Raw genomic sequence first — 20,189 nt, 5'->3', positions numbered from 1 at the left:
ACTGGGGACAGGGAAGGAGTCTGTGAACCCAACAAGCTGGGCAGGCAGTCCTGGGCTGGAGTGGCTGTTCCTCTGTATGAGGCTCAGGGCAGAGGATGGGACCGGGCTACCCTCCAGTGTCACTGGGGTGGTTCGGGAGGGAGGCATGAACCCCAGTAACCAAGGAGAGAAGGAGGCTGAGTACTGAGAGGAACACTGAGCCCAAAGGGGACAGTGGAAAAGGCCAACAAAGCTCTGCAGTAGGGCTCTTCTTGGATCAGCAATCGCCATCCCTGGTGGGATCAGTTCTATGACTAAGAATTTGGCCCACAATTCTGTGCAATACAGAACTCATTGTTTGTATTAAAAAAGCCAGTATTCTTGTTGTATAACAATTTAACTCCTGGATTCCTGGCAGTGGTGGAGGGGTGCTCACTTGTGCGCAGCAGAAGTCCTGCTGGGAAATCCTCCAAGCTAACAGCAAGAGGTTAATTTCAGAGGTAACTGCTTTGCAGTTAATTTCCTTGTAGGTTTAGTGCTCCACCATTGCTGGCTGCTGCCCAGGAAAGTGTTTTTTATGGTGTCTTCTCGCGGTTTATTGTGTCTCTTCTGTTTAAAAGGACATCATCAACCTGAAGCTCTAGTTTTTTAAACGGGCTAACTGGAAATGGCAGAGAGGCTTAATGACTTCTTTGTTTCGGTCTTCACCGAGAAGTCTGAAGGAATGCCTAACATAGTGAATGCTAATGGGAAAGGGGTAGGTTTAGAAGATAAAATAAAAAAAGAACAAGTTAAAAATCACTTAGAAAAGTTAGATGCCTGCAAGTCACCAGGGCCTGATGAAATGCATCCTAGAATACTCAAGTAGCTAACAGAGGAGGTATTTGAGCCTCTAGCTATTATCTTTGGAAAATCATGGGAGACAGGAGAGATTCCAGAAGACTGGAAAAGGGCAAATCTAGTGCCCATCTATAAAAAGGGAAATAAAAACAACCCAGGAAACTACAGACCAGTTAGTTTAACTTCTGTGCCAGGGAAGATAATGGAGCAAGTAATTAAGAAAATAATCTGCAAACACTTGGAAGGTGGAAAGGTGATAGGGAATAGCCAGCATGGATTTGTAAAGAACAAATCGTGTCAAACCAATCTGATAGCTTTCTTTGATAGGATAACGAGTCTTGTGGATAAGGGAGAAGCGGTGGATGTGGTATACCTAGACTTTAGTAAGGCATTTGATACGGTCTCGTATGATATTCTTATCAATAAACTAGGCAAATACAACTTAGATGATGCTACTATAAGGTGGGTGCATAACTGGCTAGATAACCATACTCAGAGAATAGTTATGAATGGTTCCCAATCCTGCTGGAAAGGTATTACAAGTGGAGTTCTGCAGGGGTCTGTTTTGGGACCGGATCTGTTCAATATCTTCATCAACGACTTAGATATTGGCATAGAAAGTACGCTTATTAAGTTTGCAGATTATACCAAACTGGGAGGGATTGCAACTGCTTTGGAGGATAGAGTCATAATTCAAAATGATCTGGACAAATTGGAGAAATGGTCTGAGGTAAATAGGATGAAGTTTAATAAAGACAAATGCAAAGTGCTCCATTTAGGAAGGAACAATCAGTTTCACACATACAGAAAGGGAAGAGACTGTCTAGGAAGGAGTACGAGAGAAAGGGATCTAGGGGTTATAGTGGACCACAAGCTAAATACGAGTCAACAGTGTGATCCTGTTGCAAAAAAAGCAAACATGATTCTGGGATGTATTAACAGCTGTGTTGTGAGCAAGACACAAGAAGTCATTCTTCCGCTCTACTCTGCGCTGGTTAGGCCTCAACTGGAGTATTGTGTCCAGTTCTGGGCACCGCATTTCAAGAAAGATGTGGAGAAATTGGAGAGGGTCCAGAGAAGAGCAACAAGAATGATTAAAGGTCTAGAGAACATGACCTATGAAGGAAGGCTGAAAGAACTGGGTTTGTTTAGTCTGGAAAAGAGAAGACTGAGGGGGGACATGATAGCAGTTTTCAGGTATCTAAAAGGGTGTCATAAGGAGGAGGGAGAAAACTTGTTCATCTTAGCCTCTAAGAATAGAACAAGAAGCAATGGGCTTAAACTGCAGCAAGGGAGGTCTAGGTTGGACATTAGGAAAAAGTTCCTAACTGTCAGGGTGGTTAAACACTGGAATAAATTGCCTAGGGAGGTTGTGGCATCTCCATCTCTGGAGATATTTAAGAGTAAGTTAGATAAATGTCTGTCAGGGATGGTCTAGACAGTATTTGGTCCTGCCATCAGGCCAGGGGACTGGACTCGATGACCTCTCGAGGTCCCTTCCAGTCCTAGAATCTATGAATCTATCTATCTATCTATCTATATCTGTAGCTGGAGGCTACAGCGGCAAGGCATCGTAAAGGGCAAGGGTGACACAGCTACTCAGTCTGGATTGTACCCTTCTTATTCTTCAGGTTTCCTCGTGGTTGATGGCTAACTGCTTTGGGACAACTTAGGCACAGCTGAGGCTTGAAGCCCCAGACATGTGGAAGCACGTGGACACATTTCTATGATAAGAAACAGCATGAGTTCCATCTGGGTTAACTGACCGTGTAATTAGTCTCCAATAGCAAAGGGTCTTCTGCTCTAAAGCATGCACGCCTTTATTTCCATACACAGCAGCACTGCTTTGCCTGCTTATCCAGTTAATACATTCATCAGGTGGCCTACAAGATGCCTCCTGCATTCCTTTACAAGTTGATCACCATATCGATGGTAGATTAAAAGTGTCAAGTTGACTGACAGGGGAGGGAACAAGATCTTGGCAACATCCATAAGAAAGAAAACTATTTAAATAGCCCTGGCTGTGCAAGCAGGAAACCATCTTGACAACTAGAGAATTGAACTTTCCAACGATTAAATATACTCTGCACACAGCAGCAAGTCAGGGGAACCGTTGTGAAATAGGCGTGATGGGGACATTTGGAGCCCTGATCCCTTTCTCTGTAGCAGTGGGCTGAGCACAGCCCTGCTTTATTTGCAATTGCATGCTTGGCTCTAAGGCATGGCGCTGGGACTAAATGCAAAGGGGAGCCAGCAAGTTCTCTACCCAGTCGTTCCAATTCCCTTTTGATAAACTAAAAATGATCTGGATTATACAGAGTCACTTGGCTGAAGATTTACAACTGTTTTCACCCGCTTTGGAATGGGAGACCTAACCACACGGATCAGTGGCCTGACAAGGTGTGTGCTTAGATAGATAAATCGTGTTGGTTCCCTGAGCTCCTCTGCCAAAACTTGAGGCTGTAACTTCCTCATAACAGCAGACACGCCCTATGTCTCTCAACAACAGGGCGAGACTATTTTTCCACTGTTGATGGTGAGGAAAGCACATCAAAGTCTTTAAAAACGGTACCAAATCAGAAAGGGCACTGCCTCTCTACACTGATGTCATCATCTGTGGCCCCACAAAGTCATGAAACCTCCTTGTTAGCCTCCTCCTGGGGCTGGCCAAGTCGGCTGTCCATCATACCAGGAGAAGGAAGCTGGATGGGGGCGGGGGGTGACCCTCGGTGACTGCGTGGCCTATTTCCAGTCCCTTGTTAGGGTGACCAGATGTCCCGATTTTATAGGGACAGTCCTGATATTTGGGGCTTTGTCTTATATAGGCACCTATTGCCTCCCACCCCCGTCCCGATTTTTCACTTACTGTCTGGTCACCCTATCCCTTGTACAGCCACGCATCAGAGCAGAATTCCTCTGGGCGGTGTCTGCTGACTCCCTAGATGCCTCTGAAGAGCAGTGGGCACTGTCTGGGGTTCTCTGATTGGTGTCCCCCTCTGGATCCCTCATTATTACCCTCTGAGCCCACTCGTGCCCCTGTGTTTTCATCTGTTGTTCCCCGCCATTACTTGCGGCCTGGCTATGGGGGAGGGCCTTTAGCTATAGGCAGGCTTAGGCCCGCCATCCCCCCGGTTTCCACAATAACACTGATGCCAATAGTTCCTGTAAAACAGGACCTGAGCCATAAGTAAAATCAGTAGAAGTTCCACTGCCCATAGGGCAGTTACCTATTGTGTATGCCGGGAATAACATGCAGCTTCTTTCATCTCAAGATCAAGTGCTCTGCAAACGTTCCTTAAACTGAGCAGCTGCCCTGGGATTGCCATCTCTCTTAAGAGTGGTGAGATCTTCCCTTTTCTCCTGGGGTCATCTCATGGGACGTTCACATGTCCCAGCATCACTTTAGGGGCCAATGACAGGTCATCATGTAAGAGGAATTTGTTACTATGATCAAGATGCCAGCTGTCCCTGTGAGACGGGTTTTACTGACCCCATTGTATAGATGGGGACACTGAGGCACAGAAAGGATAAGTGACTTGCCCATCGGTCACAGGTGAGTCACTGGCAATACTGGGAATTGAATCTGGGAAGCCTGACTCTGTCCTTTCCTCTAATCACTAGACAACACTGCCCACATACAAGCAAGCAAACAGGGAAGGATCTTTACTGTGCACAAACAGACAGTAATCCCATTCTCTGTGTGGTAAGGGAACGCATATGTTTGTTTGAACAGGAGAGATAGGAGGAGGTTACCAGCTACCAATTCGGAGAAGGGTACTGGAGATTTAATTTTCACCTGCGTTTTCTAAGTAAAGTTGCTTAGGTCTGGTGGTTGCTCGTGGTCCAGGTAACTGCAGTGGGATATTGGAAGTTTGTGGTTAATCAGTTCCACATGGTGACACCTGTGCTATGAAGGGGCTTTCCAAATGCTTGTCAGAACAGCAATGGGTCTTTTACGACACTGATGCTATTGCTTCAGTTGCCGAAAACAGGGGCTCTAGAGCAATCTACTGCTGCCCATGCTATAAATCCCCACTTCAGTGCTAGAATATAGTCATGCTACCAACAGCTGGCCAAGCAGATGCGAGAGTCTCTCTTTGGTACTTCTTTCTTGAAATCTCACCTACATGGCAATCGAGAGAAGATTGTTCGGAAGCCTGATCTGCAGACTGTGTGATCAAGTGACTAGTGGGGAGGGCTGGGATTCCGGGGGAGCTGGGTTTGATTCTGGACTCTGCCACTGACTCGCTGTGTGACCATGGCTGAGTCTCTCATGCTCTGTGTGTAGTGGGGCTAACGCTACTGGCTCACCTCTCAGGAGGGCCACAAGGATCAGCTGCAAAGTGCTTTGAGACCCTAAAAGGGAAGACATTTTTAGGCAATGTCTACACTTATGGCAGCATGCAGCGTACCTACACTGCACGCCCCCAAAGTACGGGTGTCAGTAGCTGTGTAGACAGCGAGGCACCGTTTAGACAAGTAAAGACATACCAGAACTTTAGAGTATATACCCTACATGGCTCTCTACGTCCCCAGACAGCGCTTCCATTGTCTATGCTGCTATTTTTAGCAGTGGAGTGTCCGGCTGCCCCACTGCAGTGAAAGGCTCTGGCAGCAGGGAAAGGCTCTGGTGGGAGAAGACAGTGGGGAAAAGCTCCAGCATATGCTACACACGGCAACAAGTGTAGACAAGGTTTTAATGACAGGCCAAGAATTATTCTGGAAAATCAAATGGAGCAGGCTATGGTTCTTTCATGGCCTTGGAAGTCCCCAACTCACCCTCCTGCTCCCCATTTCAAAAGTTAGGGACTCATTGGTTTTAGTGATGCCAATTCCTTCCCCATCTCCCAGCTGGAGGTAGGGGATCGATTTGTATCAGACACTGAGGGCGCCATTCTGTGGGATAAAACTCATGAACAAAGCGGAGTTCTCAGACTGATTGGAAACAAGGCAGGACAGATTCAAAAAGTGAGACTGACCCATTCCCTGTTGTCCACTCCCAACTTCTGGCAAACAAAGGCTAGAAGTTCCCATTGACTTTACTTAGGATTGTAGGTTTTCAGCATCTCTGAAAGTGAGACTCTTGGGGGGAAATCTTGGCTCCATTGAAGTCAAGAGCAAAACTCCCCTTGACTTCAGTGGGGCCAGGATTTCACTCTACATGTCTCAAGTTGGGCACCCAAAATTATCGGACATTTTGGAAAGTTAAGGCCCAAGTCTTTCTGTACCTGTTTTGCCATTAATAAACTTGGGTTATTATTACTTACATACCACCTATGGCTGGTTTATGGGTGGATTAATTAGCACTGTGATCTGTTCAATATTGCATCATTTTGCAAATATCCAATTGACCATTAAAGCACATCTCTGCGCTCAAAAATCACCATAAAAAGGAATCCATATTTTTCATCTCTCAGTGAGTCCAGAACAAATTCTATACATTTCCAAGTAAAAAAATGTTTTTCTATCTTCTGCCCTGGGATCTGAGAGTCAAGCTGGGTTCTTTTTGGTTCATGCATCATCAGCAGTGATAATGACTCTTCAGTCTAAATATTGTCCTCACACCTGTGTAATTTCACTGTTTTCAAATTATGCCTTCAGTTATACCTATGCAACCCCTTGAGGGCAGTAGGGTTGTAAAGATATAACTAAGGCAGGATATGAAAGCAATGAAGATGCACAGTTGACCCTGCAACTGGAACTTAAACAATCCTGTTGATGATGCATGACTCCAGCTTCCTCTCCCAGAGCTGTGTTGGGTCTAAAGGAGTGATAGGAGTAAAAGTAGGAAACATTTTTGTCACTAAAGCAAGTAGCTCTGACTTTGATATACTCAGGGGGAGCAGATCTGCTGAATAAGAAGGGATCATTCTTCCACAGCCACTTTTCAGAGGATAACTGCACATTAACGGGATTCCATATCCAGTGGGGCTTTCCATGTGGAGGGTTAGTGTTATCTCCATTACCATGTGCTGGTTTCCTGGGTAAAATCATGGCTGGCTGCAACCACTTCTCAAGAATAAGGGATGGGATTGGCCATTTAAAGCATGACAGAGGGAAAATACCTGCCTCTTCTGCTGATGATGAATTAAACCCCGAGTAAGCAACACACAGGAGGCAGATGAACAAGTATTCTCTTCTGAACTCTGCACGAGCCACACAATTCCCCTTAGTAGAAACATGCACTACAAGAGTGAATCCCCCATGCTGAGCTGCGAGTACCCTCCCGCCCCCCCCCCCCCCAAAAGATGAGAGGGCAAGCAGAGTGGAAGGGACTAGAAAGAAGAAGCGTGGGTTAAAGCACAGGGAAGAGCATAAATGAGGCAAAGCAGGAAAACACCACATGCTCACCCCTGTCAACTCCATTATCTTCAGTGGAATTGCAGCCGTGATGCCAAGGGCAATCAGAAAGGAAGAGACGACAGAGTGGCTGCATGTGCTATGCAGGCTGTAAGTATGGAGCTGCCAAGGGAGAGGATGGGGATTGTGGTGGTTGAGTGAGAAGAGGGAACTTATTGAAAAACAAATGGGAGGCAGGTGAAAAGAGGAGCCCAGCCCCTTCACGCAGTCATCTGCTCAGGCACAAAGTGCTAAACATGGCTGGGCTAGGTCACGGCTTGAGTGGAAAACCTCCAAGGAGAAAACTCGGGCCACTGCAGGAAGGGGTGTGTTGCTGGTGAAGTAAGTGGCGCTCTTCCCCGGCGCAGAACCAGTGCCCCGGGGTGGTGCTAGGAGACAGAGTGCTGCTGGAGGAGCCTTCTTTAGGATGCTATGTAAACAAAGGTCACGGCCATTTGTGATTATTAATGATCTCCTGGTGCTTTTTGTCAGGGAGGGAGTGTTAACCCTGGTGTCCTGGCCACCTCCCTACTCAAGTAACTACATGCTCCTGACCTAAATCCCCCTGCGCTTACATGCTGCATTCTTCTTCACTGACTGTTGCAGTGAAACAGATGCCACATTCCGCTCCAGAGGTTGCTGCTTCTCTGTGGCCAGCGAAACAATCCCTGGGCACCTGGTTGGTGCCGCCAGTAAAGTTCGTGCCATTCCTTAGAATAAAGGTGCTATGACCGATCATTAAGCCGCCATCACCATAGCGATTGCTAAAACATAACACGTAAATAGCACTTTTCAAAGAGCTTTACAAATGTTAACCAGTGAACCCTCACAAAAGCCACCATCCCCATTTCACAGGCTAAGATCTAGAGACTTGCCCATGGCCATGCAGCAAGTCACTGGCAGAGCCCAGCCAGAGCTAGAATAGGGGAGTTCCTAGGTTCTCAACCCACTAGGCCAGGCTGCCTCTCCACAAAGATTTACAAGCCAATGCATTCAGCTTGGATTTTCCTGGACTCTTGGAGTGAGCTGCACCAAGCCCAGCTCCCCTAGTGAGAGGCATTTGACAGTCAGCTTTAGAGACAGACATTTTCTTGGTTCACGCTGCGATGCGGAATATACTCACTGTCTCCTTCCACTTTCTCAGGCGTCCGGCTCCAAATGATCTGCCTGGTCTCCAGCTTCACCTGAAACGTCCTCCTCTCTGGCCTCTGGGACTTTTTTTGGTAGAACAAGGTCAGCACGGTCCCAATTTCCAAACTCCTGAGGATCCTCCCCATGTCCCCAACCTCCATCCTGGAGTCCTCCAAAAACCCATTGACACTGTTCAGCCTGGACACTGACATCTTTACTGCATGGCCATCGCCTGAAGGAATCACAGAGCAGGATCCGTGTCATGCATGAAAGGAACGAGCGTTTGGGAAATGAAGCCCAGACCCTCGGAAACAAAATCTACCCTCTTATTTTCAATTCCTTTCCCCCAAATCACCCGAGACAAGCGCTTCCTTTGCTGCAGTGGCTTCCACTCTGCTGCACCACATATGCTGCAAAGAGCCAGGACTCTCCTCGGAGCTGTGGAAAGAGGAAGGGGGTGGGATTGAAGGATCCTGCAACCTTCTCTCCCTGCAACCCAGGAATGAGGCTTCCCTGCTGTAATCCAGCTGCAGCAGTGAACGATCAGGCAGGCAGGAAGGCTTGGTGGCTGCTTTTCAAATCAGAGCTATAAAAAATAATCCAACCAGGGCAGGTCCAGGAGGCTGAAATTACAGCAGCCCCTTTACACACACAAAATCCATGCTGTTGGTGCTGCAGGGTGGCACGGAGGGACAGCCCCTTGTAGAGCTCTGCGAGGCTGGGTTTTACTGTCAGCGGTGGAAGAGATGGAGGAAAGAAGCCCAGAGGCTTCAAAGTAAAAAAACTGTCCAGCCAGATTCAGAGATTTCCCCCTCAGCCAGCGAAGAGCAAACGCCTCCAAACTGGGGATGGGGAGGGCTGGAGTGGAGGAGGGACAGGCGATCTCCTGATGGCTTTTCCTGCGGATCCTGGGGAGGAATGAAGAGGGGTTGGTCCAGTAGATTTCTGGCAGGGAATCTGGAGGATGTGGGGGTCCCCCTGCTCCAGCAGATCCCAGTCAGGGAGCCCGCCTGCAGATCCTGGCGAGGGAGTATTGGTGTGAATTCCTGGGGGCTGCTGCTCTACTTCTGCTTGGGGATCAAGATGACAAGGGGGGTTTCTCCCCCCTTTTCTCTTTCTCCCTCTCGCTGCTGATTAATTTCAGGCTGGTGAAATGGACGCCCAGAGGAAACTGCAATCACACATGGCCGGAAAGAGATCAGAAAGGAATTTAAAAAAAAAAATTGCAGGATCTTGGAGAAAGAAAAATAGAAGGAGAGAAAGAAAAGATGGTGGAGAGTGACATCTAGAGGCAGAAAGCACCTGCTTCCCTCTGGAGGGATAGGGAAAGATCGGTTGGGAGCAGCATGGGACATGCTGCTGTTCACATGGTTCTTACATCTGGAGAGGCTGACTTTGGCTTTTGAAGAGGTGTGTGGGGGGAGCTCTGCCAGTTTTGGGGAAGGCTATTTTCAACATATTTATACACTTCTTCAATATTCTAGTTATTCAATATGAGTCTATCATTGGTATCCGACCTATTTAACCATTATTAAAATAGTAAGAAACTATATAATGACATGATCATGAATTACAGTACATTAAAATCATCGCACTCACCTACAAGCGGTCTTCACTAACGTCACAGTTGAAAGACATTACGTCTCTCTGTAGCTTTCTGGATGCAACTGTCAGCAATCTTATTTACATCTAGTTCCCTGCTATGGTCTTGATGCATGTTAAGGACAGCCACATGATTCAGTCGCATCTGTCCCATTAATGACCGGAGATCATTTTTAAGTCTTCTGAAGCTGGAGAATGAGTGTTCCGCAGTGCAGGATGATACAGGGACAGTGAGAAGGATTCTTATAAATTTGCAGTACTCTTGAAGCATAGTGCGCAAATGTTCATTCCCCTCAGTTTTTAAAAACGACACTGGAGACGGTTATATTTTTCTATACAGCTATGTCCAAGAACATGTCACGCTGTAGTTTCCTTCGCCTTGTTTTCCTTTTGTGTTTTGTTTGCTCTCGCTGGTATCAAAACGCATGGTAGCAGTTTCAGCGGTCGGATCGTCCACTGTTGCAGCAGTTTCTCCTGTATTTGCTGAAGCACATTGGGTTCCTGTTACCACTGCTGATTTTGAACACAAATGTATCCATTTCAACCTACTCACTTCCATTCCCTAACTGTGAATCGTGATATGCTAGTCAGGAGGAACCATATGTCCCGTTTTGGCTGGGACAGTCCCTTTTTTAAGCCCTGTCCCAGCTGTCCCAGTAGGGTGCAACCCCTAGTGGGGCATGGAGGAATGTGCAGAGCCGGGGGGGCAAGGGGCAACTCCAGCCCTGCGTGGGAGGGAGGGTTCTGGAGAGCGGCTCGGGCCAGACCAGCCCCGCACATGGGTGGGAGGCAGGGGGTCTTGGGCCGGTCTCGTGAGCAGGGGGTAGAAGGGGGCCTCAGGCTGGCCCTGCGCACAGCAGGGGGAAGGGGAGGTCTTGGGCTAATCCCACATGATGGGGGAAGGGAGGGTCTCAGGCTGGTCACACGCAGGAGGGGGGAAAAGGGGGCTCGGGCCGGTCCTGTGCCAGGGGGACCTTCAGGTCAGCCCCACGCAAGGGCAGGTGGCAGAGGACCTCAGGCTGGCCCTGTGCATGAGAGGGGAGAGGGGGGCTTGGGGCCGGCCCCACACAGGTGGGATGGGGGGCTCCTGCCGGTCTCAGGGCAGGAGGCAGGGCTGAGGGTGGGGTTGCATGGCGGGACAGAGGGCCTCGGGCTGGCCACATGCAGTGTCCCATTTTCCCTTTGGGAAAATATGGTTGCCCTAATACTAGTCTAATAATTCTGCCTTCCAGTTTCACTGTAAGTGCTCCTGCCACCTACTGGTGCCATTGTAAAATGTCAGTTTAAGGCAAAGTAACTTCCAGCGGACAGACATCTTTAATAACATTTATTACGTTAAAAAAAAAAACATTGTGGTTCCTGGATGCTTAGCTCCCCCATTTTTTTTTCAGTGGGTGCTTGAGCCCCGGAGCACCCGGGGGGTCAGTGCCTATGGGACGGAGGATGACGTTTGTGGAGCATTATAGGGGGAACCTGATGGACGTTGACCACAAAGACACAATGAATTTGCAATAATGTTTGCACTGGTAGCATGGAAATACAGGCAAGGCCTTTCAATGCTGCTGGCTGTGTTACGTACGGTGTAGTAAGATTAATCAAAGCTCAGGGTATGTAGTCTCCTGTAGAAGTGTCTTTTTATTATTATTTCAGTCTAAAGAAAGAAATAGTAAAACTGGGGCTGCATGGAGAGGCGGGGACGTGAGGTGGGGGTGAGAGACAGGGAGAGGATGGCATCCAGACTGGAGGAACCCTGGCACAAGGCTTATCATCCTGGAGAGAGCTGCCAAGTCTTTCCCTCACAGGTGACTTTTCTCACCTGACTCCCCTCACCTCAGCGCTCTGAGAGCAGCAGTGGGTGGGAAGGTGCGGTAGGAGGTTCTCTCCCACAACCCCTCAGAGTTGGAAGGGGCCAGAGGCAGCTGGAGGTTTTGGGGCGGGGGCTGAGGTGGAAGGAGGTGAAAAGGATACAGAGGAGAACAAGGTGTTGATAGGATCTGGTGGGTGTGGGGGTTGTAGGGGGAAGAGGGAGCATGGGGAGGGCTGGTGGGATGAATCTGGATGGTAGTGCTGGGGAATGACACAGCCCAGAGCAGCCTCCCACATTCTCTCCTCCAAGTGTAGGGAGGAGAAGAAGAGGCACCTTTGACTGCATGCGCTCCATGTGCCGCAGCTGGGAGCTGACTCTGCCCGGGAAACCCTGTAGCCCTTGGATGTGCATCGTGAAACCTGCAGTCCGTGCAGGCCGGGCCTCCATATTACAGATCAGGGCTTGCCAAGATAAATGGTAGAACTCTAGGCTTTAACGATCATTGGCTCTTTAATGACCTAAATGGTCAGGGCCACAGGTTTACCTCTCAGCCAAAAGATGGCCCTTCCTGGAGCGCAGCACTCTCTGGGAGGTGGTCATTCAGTACTGACTCACTGCGAGGATTTCCACCAACCTCACTTCTCCGTGCAACACCTTGGGTTTTCTGAGGCGACCTTCCTCCAAGTACTGACTGGGTTTTTCCTGATTAACGTGCCCGGCAACACTGAGAAATGAGGGAGGAAGCAGAGAGAAGAGGGCAGGAATTAATCTAGGAAACCTGGAAAGCCTCTTACCCCTAATTAAAGGGCACTTAGGCTATGTTGCTGTAAGGTCTCCCGTGTAGCTGCTCTTTGCCGGCGGGAGAGAGCTCTCCTGCCGGCATAATTAAAGCACCCCCAACGAGCGGCGTTAGCTGTGTCGGCCGGAGAGGCTCTCCTGCCGACGTAGTGCTGTCCACACCAGGAGGGTGTGTTTTTTTCACACCCCGACCGACAAAAGTTTTACCGACAAAAATGCTACTGTAGACATAGCCTTAATGTCAAGCAGCTCAGTAGAAAAGACCCCTCTGTGTAAAGCAGCTGATTGGTCTGAACATAGCAGGTGTGGTCCTGGGAGATAAAACACTTCACAAGAATTCTTCTCTGTCCCAGGTTGAATGCTGCATTGTGGTTGCTCCTAGCACCCGTCACTCATATTTAACATCTACATTAATGAGCGGGAAGAAAAAGTCAAAAGCATCTTAATGAAATTCTTGGATGATACCAAATGAGGAGGAGTTGCAAACGTCAGTGAGGACAGAAGCTGGGACTGAAGGACAGTCATAACCTTTGGGACACCCAGAGCATGGGGTTTCATCCCTGACCATCTTGGCTAATAGCCAATGACGGACCTATCCTCCAAGAACTTATCTAATTGTTTTTTGAACCCACTTATACTTTTGGCCTTCACAACATCCCCTGGCAATGAGTTCCACAGGTTGTCTGTGCGTAGTGTGAAGAAGTACTTCCTTCTGTTTGTTTTAAGCCTGCTGCCTATTAATTTCATTAGGTGACCCCTAGTTCTTGTGTTATGTGAAAGGGTAAACAACGCTTCTTTATTCATTTTCTCCACACCATTTATGATTATCTAACCCTCTGTCATATCCCCCCTTAGTCATCTCTTTTCCAAGCTGAACAGTCCCAGTCTTTTTAATCTCTCTTCATATGGATACTGTTTCATACCCTTAATTATTTTTGTTGCCTTTCTCTGTACCTTTTCCATTTCTAATATATCTTTTTTTGCGATGGGGTGACCAGAACTGCATGCAGTATTCAAAGTGTACATGTACCATGGATTTATATAGTGACATTATGATATTTTATGTCTTATTACCTATCGCTTTCTTAATGGTTCCTAACTTTCTCTTAGCTTTTTTGACTGCCCCTGCACATCGATCAGATGTTTTCAGAGAACTCTCAACAATTATTCAATTTAGACTTCATTATTTTGTATGTAGAGTTGGGATTATGTTTTCCAATGTGCATTACTTTGCCTTTATCATCACTGGATTGCATTTGCAATTTTGTTGACCACTCAGTTTTGTGAGATCCCTTTGCAACTCTTCGCAGTCTGCTTCAGACTAAACTATCTTGAATAATTTTGTATCATCTACGAACTTTGTCAGCTCACTGTTTATCCCTTTCTCCAAATCCTTTATTAATATGTTGAACAGCACTGGTTCCAGTACAGAACACTGGGGGACACCGCTATTTACTTCTCTCCATTCTGAAAACTGACCATTTATCCCTACTCTTTGTTTTCTGTCTTTTAACTAGTTACTGATCCAAGAGAGGACCTTCCAAACTCTGACCCCATCACTGCTTACTTTGCTTAATAGCCTTTGGTTAGGGCCTTGACAAAGGTTTTCTAAAAGTCCAAGTACACTATACTCACTGGATCACCCTTGTCCACATGTTTGTTGACCCCCTCAAAGAATTCTAATGGATGGGAAATCACGCCTTACCATTTATAAAAGCCATGTTGACACTTCCCCCAACAAATCATTTTCATCTATGTGTCTGGTAATTCTGTTCTTTACTATAGTTTCAACCAATTTGCCTAGTATGGAGGTCAGCCTTACCGGCCTGTATTGCCAGGATCGCCTCCGGAGCCTGTTTTAAAAATTGCCGTCACATTAGCTATCCTCCAGTCATTTGATATAGAAGCTGATTTAAGTGATAGGTTACAAACCACAATTAGTAGTTCTGCAATTTCATATCTGAGTTCCTTCAGAACTCTTGGAGGAATACAATCTCGTCCTGGTGACTTATATTACAGTTTAATTTGTTCCAATATCTCCTCTAATGACACCTCAATCCAGGACAGTTTCTCAGATTTATTACCAAAAAAGAATGGTGAAGATGTGGGAATCAAACTCACATCCTCTGCAGTGACGACTGATACAAAGAATTCATTTAGGTTCACCACAATGGCCTTTTCATCAGTGAGTGCTCCTTTAGCATCTTGATCATCCAGTGGCCCCATGGATTGTTTTGGCAGCCTTCCTGCTTCTGATGTACTTAAGAAAAAAACGCTGTTAGTTTTTGTGTCTTTTGCTAGTTGCTCTTCAAATTCTTTTTTGGTCTGCCTAATTATACTTTTACATTTGACTTGCCAGAGTTTATGATCTTTTCTATTTTCCTCAGTAGGACTTGATTTCCAATTTTTAAAAGATCTCTTTTTGTCTCTAACCGCCTCTTTTAATCTGTTGTTTAGACATGGTGTCATTTTTTGGTCCTTTTACTGTTTTTTCTTTTAAATTTGGGGTATACATTTAATCTGAGCCTCTCTTATGGTGTTTCCATATAGAATGCAGGCATTTCACTCCTATGACTGTTCCTTTTAATTTCTGTTTAACTAACCTCCTCATTTTTGTGTAGATCCCCCTTTTGAAGTTAAATGCTATGGTGATTGGTTCCTTTGGTAAAAAGAACAGGAGTACTTGTGGCACCTTAGAGACTAACAAATTTATTAGAGCATAAGCTTTCGTGGACTACAGCCCACTTCTTCGGATGCATACAGAGTGGAATAAATATTGAGGAGATATATATACACACATACAGAGAGCATAAACAGGTGGGAGTTGTCTTACCAACTCTGAAAGGCCAATTAAGTAAGAGAAAAAAAACTTTTGAAGTGATAATCAAGATAGCCCAGTACAGACAGTTTGATAAGAAGTGTGAGAATACTTACAAGGGGAGATAGATTCAATGTTTGTAATGGCATTGTTAGTCTGTATCCGCAAAAAGAACAGGAGTACTTGTGGCACTTTAGAGACTAACAAATTTATTAGAGCATAAGCTTTCGTGGACTACAGCCCACTTCTTCGGATGCATATATATAGGATATAGACAGACATAAACATACACACAGTTCTTCCTCGATTTCTTATCAACGCAAATGAAAGGGCCGAGCCTATTAACCCCTTTTAGCATCTCTTTGATGCCCACTCACAAGTGAATTGGCCAGATTACAATTGCAGTGCCTCTTGTCAAGCCTATAAGGTTCATACATTGGTTACTTGGCCCGCTGATCCTAACTTGACTGCTGGTTTGCCAGCATCACAGCCGTCATTCATGGTGTCTAGAAATTTTATCTCTGCATGCCATCCCAAGGTGACATGTTCCCAGTCAATATGGGGATAGTTGAAATCACCCCATTATTATTGGTTTTTTTGGTTTTCTAATCTCCCTGAGCATTTCACAGTCTGTATTATTTTCCTACTGCTACACTCTTATTATTCAAGCACAGAATTTCTATCCATAGAGATTCTATTGTATCATTTGATTCATTTAAGATTTTTACCATATTTGACTCTATGCTTTCTTTCACATATAATGCCACCCCCCGATCCCCCAGCTCAACCTACTCTGTCACTCCTATATATTTTGTACCCTGGTATTACTGCATCCCATTGATTATCATCATTCCACCAAGTTTCTGTGATGCCTATTATATCAATATCCTCATTTAATACAAGGCACTCGAGCTCACCCATCTTGCTAGACTTCTTGCATTTGTATACAAGCACTTATAACATTTGTCAACATTTAGCTGTCTGCCTTCACGTGATGTAATTGCATGGAACTCTCTTTTGTGTGACTTTCTCTTCAGTTCCTACCTGTTCTTTACCAATTTCTATTCTCTCCTCTTTACTAGGATATAGAGTATCTCCTTTTATAAATCCTCCCCAAGGGATGTGTCTGTCTGAACCATGTGCTCCTCTGCACTTGTCAGCTTTCCCCCAGCCCTTAGTTTTAAATCTCCGCTACAACCGTTTACATTTGACATGCCAGCAATCTGGTTCTGTTTTGGTTTAGGTGGAGCCCATCCTTCCTGTATAGCAGGGCTCGGCAACTGGCAGCACGCCAGCCGATTTTTACTGGCACACTGCTGCCAGCCGGGGTTCCCCCTGCCTGCCTGGGTGAACGGAATCCTAGGCCGGCAGCGGACTGAGCGGGGCCAATGGCCAGGACCCCAGCTGGCAAGAGCCGGCGGTTGGAACTCCAGACCATCAGCTGGCTGAGCCGCTCAGCCCGCTGCTGGTCTGGGGTTCCGGCCACCAGCCCCGCTCAGCCCGCTGCTGGTCTGGGGTTCCGGCTGCCGGCCCCACTCAGCCCGCTGCTGGTCTGGGGTTCCAGCTGCTGGCCTCTTGCCAGCCAGGGTCTCGGCCCCGTTCAGCCCGCTGCTGGCCTGGATGGACAGAACCCCAGGCCGGCAGCGGGCTGAGCGGGGCCGGCGGACAGAACCCCAGACTGGCCGCGCAGGTGGCACGGAACCCCAGACCGCCAGCGCGCTGAGGCGCTCAGCCTGCTACCGGTCTGGGATTCCATCTGCCACCTGCGCTGCCGGTCTGGGGTCCCGGCCGCCGGTCCCGCTCATCCTGCTGCCGGCCTGGATGGACGGAACCCCAGGCCGGCAGCGGCTGAGTAGGGCTGGCGGCCGGGACCCCGGCTGGCAGGGGTCAGCGGACAGAACCCCAGACTGGCAGCGCGGGTGGCAGACGGAACCCCAGACCGGCAGCGCGCTGAGCCGCTGGCCCCTGCCAGCTGGAGTCCCTTCCGCCGGCCCCGTTCAGCCCGTTGCCTGTCTGGGGTTCTGTTGGGGGCCCCTGTAAATGTAACCTTTATTTTGGCATGCGAAACCTTAAATTACTGAAGACTTGGCACGCCACTTCTCAAAGGTTGCTGACCCCTGCTGGATAGGCTACTATTTTCCCAAAAGGTTCGTCAGTACCTAATAAACCTAAACCCCTCCTTAAAACACCATTGTCTCATCCACACATTGAGACCCTGCAGTTCTGCCTGTCTTACTGACTCTGCAGGTGGAATTGAAAGCATTTCAGAGAATGCTACCATGGAGGCCCTGGCCTTAATCCCTTATCTAGCAGCCTAAATTTGGCCTCCAAGTCCTCTCTCCTACCTTTCCCTATGACAAGGGTACCTACATGTACCATGACCACCGGCTTCTTCCCAGCACTGCACATAAATACATAGGTGCCGGCTTCCTCCGGGCCCATGGGGTACTCAACCCCCTGCTCCGCCCCAGGCCCTGTCCTCACCTGAGCCCTTCCTCCAAACCCCAACCCCCATCCCGCCCAGTTCCGCCCCCTCCCCTCAGCGTGCCCTGTCCCCACTCCTCCCTATCCCTCCCAGAGCCTCCTGCACACTACAAAATAGCTGATTGCAGCGGGAGGGAGGTGCTGGGAGGAAGGGGGAGGAGTTGATTGGTGGAGCCGCTGGCGAGCGGGAGGCGTTGGGGAGGGTGGGTGGGTGGGAGCTGGCTACCACTGGGTGCTAAGCACCGGAGCACCTACAGAGTCGGTGCCTATGTATAAATCTGCCCAGATGTCTCGAGAGGTCTGCAACCTTTGCATCCGGCAGGCAATTCACCATGCATTTCTCTTGGTCATTACCATTCATTGATATTTCTAATAATTGAATCCCTCAATACATTCCTTGTCTCTTCCTACTAACCGGGGTTCCCTCCCCCGGAGAGGTATCCTCAGTGCGAGAGGATACCATCCATCATGTAATGGAGCAGTAAGACAAGTTCCTCTCTAAACAGTTCAGCTGATACCACAACCGGATTATAGCTTTAGTTTCTGGGTACCTTGTTGCTGGAAAGCTATTGACAAAATGCAGCAAATATGGAAGAAAACAACAAAAATGATCAGAGGTCTGGGGAGACGGATTTATAAGGACGGACTAAAGACCTGACCTTGCAAGGCACTGTGCACAGTCCCGCAAGGTTCTGATCACCTTCAGCTCCCACTGAAATTAGGAGCATGCACTAGGTGTAAGTAACATACCCAGCCTCAGCACCACTGTGCTCTTCCACAATGGCTAACAGGACTTGCACCTAGTGAGAATGTCATCCCCACACACTTTCTCCTGTCTGATGGGGATGTATCCACCATGTAACAATAAACCATTGGCAAGCATGGGGGGTAAGGTCTTAATTGTGAGCAAGCATCATCATCGATTTTTAAGTGACTTTGCTGATAATGGAAGGTACTAGACTGAATGCCCTGGAGTCTGACATTCTCTGTTTGTTACCCGAAGAGCTTTATCACAGGTAAAGGAGAAAGAAGGGAGACTTCAATAGGCACTAGTGCGGTCTTTCTGTTCTGACTCCAAGATACAGAAACCTCCACCACTGCCCCTCAAATCTTCCCCAGATACTGCCCCTTACAACAAATAGGCCTCTCTTTACTGAGGTGCTCAGCAGAGGTGTGAATATGTGTGGGTTTCAATTCCTCCCCTCTACTTTACCTCTTTTTGGGCCCCATTTTCAAAGGAGTCTCCATTCGCCCATCAGCCTAGGACAGACATTCCCTGGCTCCTTTCCCCTGGCACCTCTCCTTGTGACTTTGCAGGAGCTGGCTATCCCAGGTGTCCCTGCATGTTCTTTACACTTGCAATGCCCACTTTAAGAGAACATTAGGCCACATTTGGCCTCTGGTTTGGGGTACCTCAGGTTTTGGGAGTCCCCTTGAGACACCCTGCACCTCACTTTGAGATGTATTGAGCACCCAGAGGTGCACCTGAAGTCAGTGGGAGCTTTGGGTGTTCAGCACCTCTGCAAATCAGGGTCCAGGTGTCTCAAGTTGCTCATCCCAAAACTGAGACACCCAAAATCAGTGACCATCTTTGAAAATTGAGGCTCTGGACCTCTCCTTGTAGTCATTAACAAAGAAAGCTGTTCTGACGGTCTGACCCTCAGATAATCAGTGGCCCTTGAGAACATATCCCTGAGCATTGTCATGGTAACCCTGTTCACTGTGACCTGCTCCTGGATCTAGAACCCTGGTATGACTCCATCCCATCCCACCTCATTCCTGCAGCTGCTTTCCTGCAAAGGGGCCAATGAGCTGGCTGGGGCTTCCCCTGGCGGGATTCATGTTTCAGAGGGATGATCCAGCACACATTCATCATTGGACGCTCCTATTCACAGCTAGGCAAGGTTCGTCATTTAATTTTTAATGGCAATGAGCCTCTTCCGAGCCACAGGGTCCCCCAAAGTAGCCATTGATGGTCTTATGGATGTGACCTCCCCTCCGGAGAATGTACTGAAGAGGTTAGGGAAGAATATTATCACGAGTAACTTTGGGTAAGAGCACCGAGTCCTGGCCTTTGAGGGGTTAACTTTGGGAACATGACCTAGACATTGCCCCTATTGACTTTATGAGGAATTGAGGGAAATAATTACATTTTAAAAACTCCAAAAGGGTGGCACTGGAAAAAAAAGGGCAGAAATCCAGGTAATAAAGTACATCTCAGCCTCCTCCCTCCATCTCCCCAGCTCAGGCCAGTTAACATTAGATGGGACAATATGCACTAGATGTCTAGGACAGAGAGCAGTCTGGCTCCTCGAGGGTGGGAAGGACCCAGTGGTATCCGGTAAGTCTTTTCCATCTCAGATTTAGACATTATTGGTACAGGGAGCAGAG

General features: G+C 47.7%; 1 protein-coding gene and 1 long non-coding RNA gene across 4 annotated transcripts in view; both read right to left on the bottom strand.

The window, feature by feature from the left end:
- The window catches only part of LOC101930905 (1-phosphatidylinositol 4,5-bisphosphate phosphodiesterase gamma-1-like), a 79,546-nt gene extending 69,639 nt beyond the window's left edge, over positions 1-9,907 (bottom strand). Inside the window, exons 1-2 of one of the 3 annotated variants that reach the window (XM_024102713.3) lie at positions 8,612-8,743; positions 8,282-8,521 (exon numbers count right to left, since the gene is read on the bottom strand). In XM_024102713.3, coding sequence (XP_023958481.2) covers positions 8,282-8,501 — 220 coding nt within the window. In that variant the 5' untranslated portion in view covers positions 8,502-8,521; positions 8,612-8,743. Of the gene's footprint in view, positions 1-8,281; positions 9,461-9,888 lie in introns of those variants that run through there. The other 2 variants (XM_065586344.1, XM_005291099.5) reach the window with 2 other exon arrangements.
- A 2,381-nt stretch (positions 9,908-12,288) lies between these two features.
- Positions 12,289-20,189, bottom strand: part of LOC135981845 (uncharacterized) — a 40,801-nt gene continuing 32,900 nt past the window's right edge. The window contains exon 3 of the long non-coding RNA XR_010599043.1: positions 12,289-12,422. This is a non-coding gene — a long non-coding RNA (uncharacterized LOC135981845). The remainder of the gene's footprint in view (positions 12,423-20,189) is intronic.

This window comes from Chrysemys picta, chromosome 2 (assembly GCF_011386835.1).
Source record: "Chrysemys picta bellii isolate R12L10 chromosome 2, ASM1138683v2, whole genome shotgun sequence".
Classification (NCBI taxonomy): Eukaryota; Metazoa; Chordata; order Testudines; family Emydidae; genus Chrysemys; species Chrysemys picta.
This window is presented reverse-complemented; position numbering and strand designations above follow the sequence as displayed.